At 41.8% G+C, this 11933-nt stretch overlaps 1 protein-coding gene across 1 annotated transcript in view; it reads right to left on the bottom strand.

Moving 5' to 3' along the window:
- Nucleotides 1-5961: 5961 nt before the first annotated feature.
- trip4 (thyroid hormone receptor interactor 4) overlaps nt 5962-11933 on the bottom strand; it is an 86462-nt gene continuing 80490 nt past the window's right edge. The window contains exon 13 of the mRNA XM_085349833.1: nt 5962-6089. Within this exon, the coding sequence (XP_085205959.1) occupies nt 6025-6089 (65 nt within the window). The 3' untranslated portion in view covers nt 5962-6024. The remainder of the gene's footprint in view (nt 6090-11933) is intronic.

Here is an 11933-nt window from a genome sequence, read left to right as displayed (position 1 = left end):
TACAGTATTACTATAACAACACAAGATGGGGAAATATAGTTTGTTTTTCAGCAAAACTACCAAGAAATTTGGCAGTACTTAAAATTATTTACAGTATAATCATTTCTTTGTTTCCTGTAAAACTTGTGAAACTCTTTTTCTAGTTTACCTACCTTTAAGTGTTTGTAGGTAAATATATTTACTTTCTTATTTCACATAAAGTACATTGAAATGCCATTGAATTACAGGGTAATTATGCTTTTAGTTGGGGGCTGTATTATAAAGTGTTACAGCGTTATGTACACTCCTCTTTTTCACAGGAAGCAGTGAATGAGCGAACCCCGCGTTGCGAGAGAATGAGACGGACAGAAGATGAGTTGCAGTTGTTGGGATTTGATGACCTGACTTGTCTGGTCGTAGCCATCAGCGAAGGTCGTGTAATGGATTGGAGTCATGCAGACAACAAAGTACATTAAGACGAGGAGAAATCACCCTTGTTGAATATAAGGTCACTTAAGAGCCAAGAATTAATCAACATAATGAACATAGACGTCAGTAAAGTAATATGAGATATATTATGCTGGGGAGATTATTTTAAAGCAAAGTTGTAAGACCAATCTGCTTCCTAGACTAATCTCAGGTCAAATACGTGACCTAAATAATGCATAAAAAGGCTCAATCAAAGGAAACTGTGGGGTGGGGGTTCAGACTGTTAAAGATGTACTCTTTTGTCTAGATTGCGCTCATAGCAACGCACCCCTCCTCTGACAAGCAAAATGAGATCAAGCATGAAAGCAATGACATCTTTTACTGCATGTTCTAAATTTGTATGAAGCATCTAATTTGGGACAAACTTGGGGTTTGACCCAATTAGTCAAACAGAAATCATACCACAGTCATGAGGCATTTGCAAAAGACATCTTTGCATGTAAGAGACTGAGAACAAAAGCTTTATTGTCAGTTTGGTGATTAGAAGACAGTCGATTTTTTTTCCCCCCTTCCTAAAAGTTTTAATCTTTCGTGTCCTCAAATGGCAGCAGTTTTCTCACACATCTGCAACTCTTTATACAAACAAGCTGTTGGCAAAAAAAGTGTTTGTATTTATTGTCTATCATATAGCAATATGCAAATAGTTAATCCAGAGTAATCATGTTATGTATCTGTTACAGTGCTTGCTCCTGAGAAAACAGAAGCCTGGAAGGGACTATTTTACATATTCAAGAGTCTAAGGCTTTACAAATCACTATGTTCAGAGATTTACGGTAATCCTCCTGACAGAGGAGGCCATGAAGACAGACGGTCTACAGTAATGTCTACAGTGTGGCATTATGTGAATTAATAAGACCCGAAAGCTGTGAAGACTTCTTGGTGGGGGATTCTGTAGGTGGGCATTTTATTCTGATTTAAAGACCCCAGAGTCTGTTTAGTTTGGAGTTTTGGAGCAATTTCCCTCGGCGCTTCTGTCGGATTGACTTTGAGAAAAATCAACATGGCCATAATTTTAAGTATCACCTACTCCATTTGTGTCACTACAGATACCATCTCATTCAGGAGCACAGCAAGGTCAAAGGTCAGGGATTAAATTGACTTCTTATCAGTGGATCTTTAGAAATGGCCAGCAATTGAAAGCCGTTTGTGATGGGAAATCCATTTTTAATTGAACTGATGCAACTGCACTCCCTTTGTGAATCCTGGAAGTCAGGTCAGCAGGCTTTCGGAATCTGAGATAGTTTCTTTTATTTATTTATTTCTCCGATCAGGATTATTTGTGGAGAAGGTAATTTATAGATCTGATATGAACATTTACGGTGGCCCATCTTTTAAGGTGCAAGCAGGTCATAGCTCTTCTTGAGCTGTGGTCACATAAAGAGATCCACTTCTTATCGCTCCCACTGTGTGTATTTCTCACTGCCCTTGAGGGAATATAAGCTTTCAAAAGACTCATGCGCCTTCCCTCCTCCAATGGGGCCCAACCTTAGATCTGTGGACTATGTAGATTCTACACTGAATGGAAAAGATAGCAATTGTGCTCTTTTAGTTTATGCATCAACATCAGTTGTGATGAAGGAATGGGATTTCATGCAACAACAAAAAAAGCTGTGAGGACTGTGAACAAGTGGGTATGAGCTATAGAAATTAATAGTGCAGCAGTTTGGGAAATGCCAAGAGTTAAATGAGAAGTTCAGTGGCTGCACAGTAAATACGATGCTACAGCTGAGTTGGCTTAGTGGAGCTGGAAACACCTAGCTAAACTCCCTCCAAACATAATTCCCCTACCATCAAATGTGCTAAATTAAGCTTACAGATCTATCTTCAAGTGGCATCTGGCTTCTCAAGTCACACACAAACCATTTGAAAGTCCTGATGGCTTGAGATGAAAACACCGTCTTAAATCCCAGGATGTTTTTGAAGTAACGAGCGACCATTGCGTCAGATTTTGCGGTCAAGCTGTCTTAAATGAGCAAATTTTGACCCACTCATTCCTCAAAATTTCCTTTTGTACAACCACCATGGCTTGACAGGCAGCGATCCATGACAGATTATGAGATGGATGAGCCATAAGCTGTTACCGGGTTTGTATTGTTCCCCAGCCTGCCACCACCTCTTCTGAAGTGCTGCGAAGCACTAATTCCTCTTCCAGGCCTGTGGGGATGGGGGTGGCGGTGGAGGATGGGACCCTGTGCCCTCAGACCAATCAGTCTCTCAGCAAGCACACAAAGGTCCTGCTGCTTCTACAACTGGAAACTTGGCTCGACGGTGAGGAGGGCATGCTGTTGGAAAGGAGTCAATTACATTTCTTTTCATTTAGAAAATTCAGTTGGGCATCATTTCAGCCCTAATGACAAATAAACAGGTTATCCTATTTATGTCTAATTTAATTTATAACTTCAGCTAAACGGATCAAAGTTGGAGGGTGGCAGGAATTGTACTTGGAGTTCCTGCTTCTGAAACAGGTGGTGCTCAAAATTGGATGATGCCATGCTTGTTATATTGCTTCATCTACTCTGATTAGTTCCTCTCCCTTGTTCACCAGCAGAATTAACAGCAGGGTGGTTGGTGTGTGATGAAGAAGCTGAATCACTGACATTATGTTACTTTGAAAACAAAATAATTTCACAAAAACTACCAGAGACAAAATGATTAACTCCCCTGATGCTAACAGTCATTTGTGTATCCTCTTAGCTAGGAAACAACCACAAGGATACGCATGTGTGACAAAAGTCAGACACACATCTCCTGTGCAATCCCAGCCCGTTCTTATTTGGCGAATCTCTCAATCTCCTCCAAATTCAGTGGTCTGGTATGAACCTGTGTCTTTGACAGTCCGGTCAATAACATTCACTTTGGTTTTCTGGTGGTAGCTCTTGACCAGGAGTGACACATGTTGGGGGTCAGTGTCGTGTTGGAAGACAAAGCGACAACACAGACAGTTTTGTTGCTGAAACTTGTGGTTTTCTTTCAGAATCTCACATATCCTTCTTTATTCATGATTCCTTCCACCTTGACGAGATTCCCAGTTCCCGATGCACTGAAACACTCCCACATCATAACACCCCCACCACGTTTCGCTTCGATGATGCTCTTTGCATTGTTCACCGCTCCCTTTTTATTTCAAACACAAACAGCCTCTCTGTGGCAAAACAGCTCTAGTGTCGTCTCATCTGACCAAAGGATGAGCTTCCAGTACGCAAAATCTTTCTCCAGGTTGTCCTCAGCATACTTGTATTTTGAATTATGTTCAAGTTGCTTGAGGGGGTCTCTTCTGTAGAAGTTTTTCTTGGTATGCAACCTCACAGTTCAGTCCCGTTCAGGGTTCTGGGGTATCATTAGTTTTTTTTTTTTATCAAGGATCTTTGAAACTTTTTGCTTCTGTCTGGTTTTGTCTGTTCTTTGAATTTCTTGATGATACTTTTCTCCAGTTCTTGACACCCCCCCCCCCCCACCCCCCACCCCCACTCACTAAAATAGTTTTGTGATTGTGTGGAAATAGAAATAAGTCACGCTTTCTAGAGAAAACTAGCATGTTTAGAAATGCTTTGAGAAAAAACACTTTACAGACACTTTAAAATCCGGATGATTTGCTGCCAGCACTTTCATCTGTTGCAGTTCACCGTGGCTCCGACTTCGTGTCAGGTTTACTATATAAAATGGATCACCTCGAGCATTTCCTCCACACATCGCATCATCTTTTGTGCACGAAAAACCAACAGCATATGATCTCATGGTGTTTATCTAAAGAGGCTTAGTAAAAACTGCATGCGCTTAATTGTGCAGCGTAGCAGCACAGAGCCCTTGTTTATGTGAACTTGGATGTCTGTTCTCATCCGAAGAAATGTCCCCGATCCCGAAGACAGAAGAAAAGGCCACCCACAGGGCAAGTAGCTGTCATCGTTGATTCACTGCAGGATGAATATAGTAAATTCTTAAGCAACCTCTCTTGAAAAAACACCTATTGAGAAACTTTACAAAAGAGGCCTCTTACATTCTCCGGGTGGGAGATTACTGGGAGGGTTGGTGCAATTATGCCTCCTCGTTCTGAATGAAGTGGAGCAGAGAGTTGTAGCTAATCTGCAACTCAAACAAGAGTAAATCTAAGCTAATCAACGGAGAATTACAATGCCAGGCACAGGCGAAAACATAACAACTCGGGATGGGTGTGTGTGTGTGTTGGTGATTCATGCTATGCTTTTCACGGTGAAATACGCCCCAGGGCAAGAAACAGCTTAGTCAAAGAGCCACTCAACACATTTGCAAGGAAGTAAACACGCAGCAGCTCAAGAGCAGGTAGAAATGTGCATGTCAGAAATATCAATCAGAGCCTGTCACAGCAGCACTTAATAACAGAGGTGTCAAAGACTTTATGTGTGCCTGAATATAAACTCAACAAATGATTTCAGTGGTAGTTGTCTGAGCATGCAGGTCTGGAAGGCTCGCTGGAGATTTGGTGTTTTTCTTTTTTAAAGCAAGAGAAGATGTGCGACGGACCAGATCCACGAGAAATTCTTACCTTTATCGTTCAATCAACTGAAAAGGAAAAAAAAAAAGGTGTTGACTTTGGGGAAAAATCTTTAAAAACTAGTTTAAAGTTGTGTGGTGAGCTGGGAGCACAGACACAGGCCAGCTAATCTGTGGTGTTATGACTGAAAATACCCCTGCTTCCAAGGGTTTTCCTCCATGCGGGCATGTTGCTGCAGGTACGGCAGAGGAGACGAAATACCATCCGAGCAGCTGAATGAGTTGCCGAGTCTGAGGGCTTATCAGACGGCGGTTTAGGGTTGAGGAGGGACTCTGAAAGGTTATCGCGGCAGCAATAACTCTCTCTGTGCATTTAAAGACTGCGGGGGAAACAAAGTAACTGACACAATGCTCAAGTTTACAGCGCGTGGACCAGCTGTATATTTGATTAGTCTAATCAGTGTGTTGCTGGGTGATGTTAGATCACGCTGCAGGAACATGATCAATTTTTCTGCCTTTCCTCCTGCTGTGCCAATGAAACGGCTTCATTGAAATTAATGAGAGGGCTCTGTGTATGTGTGTTTTTTTTAACACTGCTATTGTTGGTCTAGATGAGGCTTTAGGTGTGAGAAGGGTAATGACAGGCTTGCTTCTGTTGAGAAGAGATGAACCGCATTTCTCCTGTGGTTATTATGCTCTCAACTAAAAATAAAGCTGAACTCATTTTTCCCCTGTCACCTCATTTAACCAGACAGGTTAATAAAAACATTAAAAAAAGAAAATGATCTCTTGCACCCTGAGAAAATGGCATCATTGAAACATTTCAAAAGAGTCTTTTTCCATTTTGCCAAACGCGTTCTTTAATTAAAACAAGAAAGAAAATTATTTATGCATTCACAAAAGTTGTAATCGTACAATTTTGTATTCTATACAATTAACCAGGATTGATTAATTAAATACAAATACCAGGAATTCAAAACAAAGACCAAACTGATACTAATAATATGTCAGCTCTGGAAACTCCTGGCAAAAATAGCGGTGGGGGGAAAGAAGTTGGTTTTTTTGTCCTCTTCAGCTTCTCCTTTACAGTCAATCTGCAGCTGATGGGACCAGTCCCTTCTTGGCACCCTGGTGGTAGTGGCTCTCCAGTTTCCCTGTGAGAAAAAAATGGGGGTGAAAGGGAAGGGTGGGAGTGGAGAAAAGAGGAAGGGATGAATCAAAACACCATCAAAGGGACAGGGTGACCTTTCTGAGAGCTCAAGGCCTGCTGATTACAGGCGGACTCGGGTAGATGCACAAAGACAAGCCGAGAGAGAGACGGAGACAGTGAGATGATGAGGAAAAAAGACCAGGGAGACCTTTTATTCACTGACAAAGAGAGATTAGCCCACAGCCTTTTAATATACATATACAGCCCTGATTTGGATTCAGTATAATTCAACAGCAACGATGGCTAAACACACAAAGCTGATAAAAAGGAGTACGTGTATGGATCTAACACTACCTGAAATGTAAAGGAGTTTCCTATAATCCTCTCTTTCACAACCACAGTGCATTTAAAATGAACCAGTCACGCTTTAATTCAATTGGTTTAATATAAACATTGTAATAACTGTTTAGAATTAAAGCCACTTTGTAAAGGCTCATTGGACAGTTAAACCCTGTGTAGGTTAAAGATCAAGATCGGCCCTCTTGACAGAAATCGTCACAACGCTAAAAAACAAAAAACAATTAAAAAACAAGCAGAAAACTTCTGGAGTTTCCAAACGATCAGGTGAACAGAAGAAGGTACTTTCAGCTCTGCTCCATTATTTTCCAAGCGGTCGCCATAGTGGATGAGCATCTGGATGTATAACAGAGATTTTTTTTTTTTTTAAGCACTGGATGTCTTTCCTGATGCAACCCTAACATTTATATGGTCTTGATCACACTAGCTTGTTTGTGTCTCCTCCTGGTCTCAAAGTGGGGATCTTTCGAATGTAAAGTGAAAAGTTGAGGCTCACTAGAGCGCAAAACCACTGGTGTGCATGGTCATATTACTGGTTCCTCAGTTAAGAAAACCTCCTTCACATCACACGTCAGAAAGAGAAGAAGCGATTCGTATCATTGCCCTGGTGTACAATCATGACGAGGCGTCAGGATGTAAATACTGAGGGTTCACCTCAATATGCACAGCTCTCAAGGACAGGTAGGACTGATTAGACTTTGCTAAATTACATTAAAAAAAAGCCTGGCCAACTCTGGCACAAGATCTTTTCATCTGATGACTAATTCAGACTTCTTCGGGTAGTAACCTGACGTGCAAATCCCGAGTAACTACATGTCAGGTCGACACTGCCAGCAAAACTACTGTGGTTCACCTGTTCAGCAGTGTCATTTCCTTCTGTGCATTTACGCCTTCACAGGTTTTGCATTTTTAGAGAGACAGTAAGAACCAGAAAGAAAAAGACCACAACTAGGAGCGGCCAATTAGCAAGGCTGCATCGTAGGCTCTACAACAGCTAAGTCAGGCCTAAGATAGCCCAAGAGGAGCTTAGAGGAAAATAACGGGATGAGCCTGGAGAACCACATCATCTGACAATTTAATGGAAATTTTCATTATCATGTTGTTGTTATGCAATTAGTTGAGCTGATCCTGCAGCACTAGCTTGGTTTAGTTGATTTTGTTCTACAACTCCTGTATCCTCACTGCCATAACAGTCGGCATACAAACTGGATACTGCAGTGTGCAGAAAAATAAAAGTTATTTATGTGTGCAGTAAAAAGTAAGGAGGCTAATATTGATCCTTGTGCGACACCTCTAACACCCAGCTTGGCTTAAGTCCATCTGCACAAACAGTCTTATCTCCAGCAGAAAGACAGAATTTATATCAGTAGCAAACAGAATAGCAGGAAGTCAATGGAAATCAGGAAATATGAAAAGTCAGTAGTAACAAATAAATATTACAAATTTATGTCTTTGCATGTCTTCCAATCTGCCAAGAATGCATCAGTGAAGGATTTCTTGGTAATCTTTTGGATTTGGTAGTTGAAGCAGCACCTGCACAAACTTGCTGATTAATGCTCTTCTATTTGTAAAACCATACACAGGCAGCCGCTTTTGTTGTAGATCCACGGTTACAACTTGTTGCTCACCAAACTCATGGGAACCTCTGCTGCGACTGTTTACACCGATGAAACAGCTGAGAATGTTGAAGAGGGATTTTATCGAGTTGCTATTTAAACCAATGCCTGTAGCTATGGCGCGTAAACAAAAACTCTCGCAGCCATTGACCGGAGCTGACCTCCTAATCTATCGTGAGTGCAACTTGTTGTCTGTCAGAGCGGCATTCCGAATTTTCATCACATTCAGAATTTCTCTATTACAGCCCGCGGTCTACTGCTCTGTCCCTATTCTGCACAGGACAACCTCTGCCGGTTTTCCATACCCCTTGTTGACCCCGTCTCTTACTGCGAAGCAAATAATAACCCGGCGTCTCTCAGCCTCACACAAGCCTCCTGTTTGTCAAACTACGACATTAACTGCTTTCCCCCCACCCGGTGGCTGAGGCAGGGGGAAAAAATTATACAAGTGTGACAGGCAGGGGCGGTGGTTGTCACTTATGCTTTCTTTTCATGTTGTCATGTTATGGCTGAACTCTGTGGGTAGTAGCAGCATAAATAAGGTGTTAAGGAGAAGTGCTGTTTGCTCACCATTTCCAAACCTCTCTGAATGGCTGTCAGTGTGTGTCTGTTCTGCCAGGAGCGAGTGCTGCTTAGGTGTGGAAACACCCCTGGAATTTTGTTAGGTGAGTGCTGCCAAAAGGTTATCCAAGATTACTGTAATGATACATTCACCCACACAGAAACGCAGCCTAAGTTAAAAAGGCTTTTCTGAGCCATCCAGCAGACGAGGTCTAAGAGTGGTTATATTGTAGCATGTATTTTAGGAGGAAAATAAATATTAGATGTTAAGAGCGCAATGACTAAACCATAAAATATCGAGATGGCAGCTGAACTCCGAAGAGCTGAAGTCAGAGCGGTGTTGTGCCAGCGTAAGCAGACTTTATTTTCCCTGAAGGGTTCTCTAGCACTTCAACTTCTCTGACTTGTTCAGCCTTTAAAAAAACAAAACAAAATCACAAAAACTTCCTTTTAGTGCTGTGTGAGTGACAGCTGGGATCAAAATCGAGGAAAAATCGCCACTGGCAATTTGACACAGTGACATTTGTGTATATTTTTACTGAAACAAACATGATATCGAAACAAGCACTTGAAGCATTCGTTAACTAGACTGTCCATGTTACTTTGTCTCGGTGACAATGGCAACCTGACGTAAAAACAAAGCCCCCACCCTGACACCCTCTAAAAGTGATAGGTCATAAAATCCTGTTAGTCATAATGAAAAACACATACAGTTCTCCAGGCTTTCTGAAAGTCTTTCAAATTGCTTCTTTGGACCAGTGTTGTGTCTTTACATGGCAGACAACTAAGCAAAAGAATTTTATTTTATTTTTTTAAATTCAGATCAGAGAGAGGAACAACAGTAACAACAGTAAATAACGCTTGATGGAGGCTCTGTCATGGTTTAGGCTACATTTCAGCCAGTAGTGTTGGCGATCTTGTCAAAATTTATGTAATTTATGTAATTATGAATGCAGAATGGAAAGCATATGATTGACAAAAGCTTCATTTTTCAGTATGACAATGATGCTAAACACACTGCCATAGCATTAAAAATCATACAAAGACTATCAGTCTTTTTGGATCGGCCTCCCCAGAGCCCGGACCTCAACTTTTTTGAAGCAGTGTGGGATCATCTTGACAGAGAGCACAACAAGAGGCAGCCAACATCCAACGAAGAGCTTTAAATGTCCTTCAAGAAGCCCGGAGAAATATCCCTGAACACTACTTAAAGAAAGCTAGCTTAAAAGAGCTCAGGCTGTCACCAAATACTGAATTTCGAGCTTGTTAAATTTGTACAAGCTCTGTTTTTGTGTTATATGCTGTATTAGCATGCATGTTTCCACATTTCAAAAAAATAACTGCACCTCAATTACTTCCCATTTTCCTAGCAAAAAGTTTAGAACGAGGGGTGACTCAAACCTTTTTCACAGTACTGCATAGTCATGCTAATTTCTCTCCTCTGCTGTCCAAAGACTTCAGTCTATGGCTGTCACTGTGTATGAGAGGGGGAGGGATGGAGCAGAGCACGTAGCACACTAACAGAAAAGACGAGGCAGAGTTACTCAAGCTGATTAAAACTCTTTGCCTACAACAACAGTTTTCCAACCTGTGTTAATTCATCTAAAACCAAAGATGGAGCGATGCTGGCTGACTCCAAATATCTGGAAGCCTGATGAACACAAACCACCCAACCGCACCCCAAAGAGGTCAATCTGTGGGAAGCATTGGGTTTCCTTATAAAATGACTAGTTATGCAATTTTAAGGACAGCCAGCGTGCTGCATTTTAATTTATTTTGTGAACAGCTGAGTAAACCAGTAGTAGGTCGAAGACGGCAGGTTATTCAAAAAAGCTCCAATACTCAGTTTAATTCAGAAAATGTGGGCTTCTTTACGTGACACTTAAGCTGCAGAGATCGTCTTAAGGTCTCAACTTCGGGAGGATCTATTAATGAATCTTTAAGCCACCTGAGTTCAGTGCAACAAGGTGACAACGCGGCATTGACATATCACCTCCTGAAGGTGTTATGGTGAATGTGTTGGCAAACAGGTCCTATTCACACCTCACCTCCAGCAGACACGGAGAAGGATTAGCATTTACTACAAATACAGGCACCTGGTCACTGTCAATTCAATCTTCACTTTGTTTTTGAGTCCATCCAGCCCTTTGGCTGATAAATGCTCTGCTATGTTCCACTTACCAAAGACAATTTCAGACCTGTAAACAGCTTTAACCACCAAGCTCACAGTCTGCGATGTCAAATTGTGCTCACGAGAGAACACTTCACCTAACTAGACAGTTCGTGGTGAATGGGTGTATTTTGTGCTTCATCTTGCACACGCTGTGTCCACAGTCGCCTCGGCTCACCCAAAAGGAGAATTCTCAGTAAGAATGAGTCTGAAGCAGCGCTGAAAATTTACTTTTAGAAATGTAATGCTGCGATTCTCCCAATATTCTCCAGAGTTTGTGTGAAAATGGATGTGCCAAACAGCTTAAATCTGTTTTCAAAAGCCTTTTCTCTGAGCACAGTAGAGTGCTGTGATAGAACCTCTGATAAGAGAAGGTGAGAGAAAACCAAAACTCTTAGGGAAAGATATCAAAGAAAAGCTCTGTAGAGCTGAGGAGAGCTCTTCATTTGATCTTGTGTTAATATAAATATATCCAAATATATTTATATTTATCCCAGCTACCTCAGGGCGAGAGGAAGGGTTCACCTTGGCTAGGTTACCAGTCCGTTGCGGGGCTAACCCAGGTGATGCGTTCTAGATAAGTCGGAACTCAGATGTTGGGACTCAAGATGACGTCATTCCAGAGTTGGTGCTTTCCAGGACTTGTTTTGGTTCTTGGCAAGGTAGGGCCATGCACGTAACCCTAGCAACACAGCATATACTTCTATTTTGTGCTTAAAAAAACGCATTCACGGATCAAGCTTGGTCAGTGTGTTCAGTGACTTATCAAGTCAGTCGAAAATACACAGCAGTGGGAGTACAGATCCAAAGATAACTGTTTACATTCAGTGTCAGCATCTTGGATTGCTAACTCAGGGTATGATGGTCTACTCGGATTTCCCACTCGACTTTCCAAGTTGAGTTCCACAAAAGATTTCCGACTGGGAACTCAGAATTTTCACCTTATTCGGGAATGCACCAAGACAGACACACAACCATTTACACCTATGGGCAATTAGGAACACCAATTCACCTCACCTCTTTGGACTGTGGGATGAAGCCGGGGTACCCGGAGAGAACCCACGCAGACACAGGGAGAACAGCTCTACACCTAGCGTGGTGGTGGATTTGAACCCAGGGCCTTCAACAGTGCTAATCACCTTGC

This window comes from Diplotaxodon limnothrissa, linkage group LG1, assembly GCF_057381915.1.
Source record: "Diplotaxodon limnothrissa isolate DT_005_m linkage group LG1, D_limnothrissa_male_GT1.1, whole genome shotgun sequence".
Classification (NCBI taxonomy): domain Eukaryota; kingdom Metazoa; phylum Chordata; class Actinopteri; order Cichliformes; family Cichlidae; genus Diplotaxodon; species Diplotaxodon limnothrissa.
This window is presented reverse-complemented; position numbering and strand designations above follow the sequence as displayed.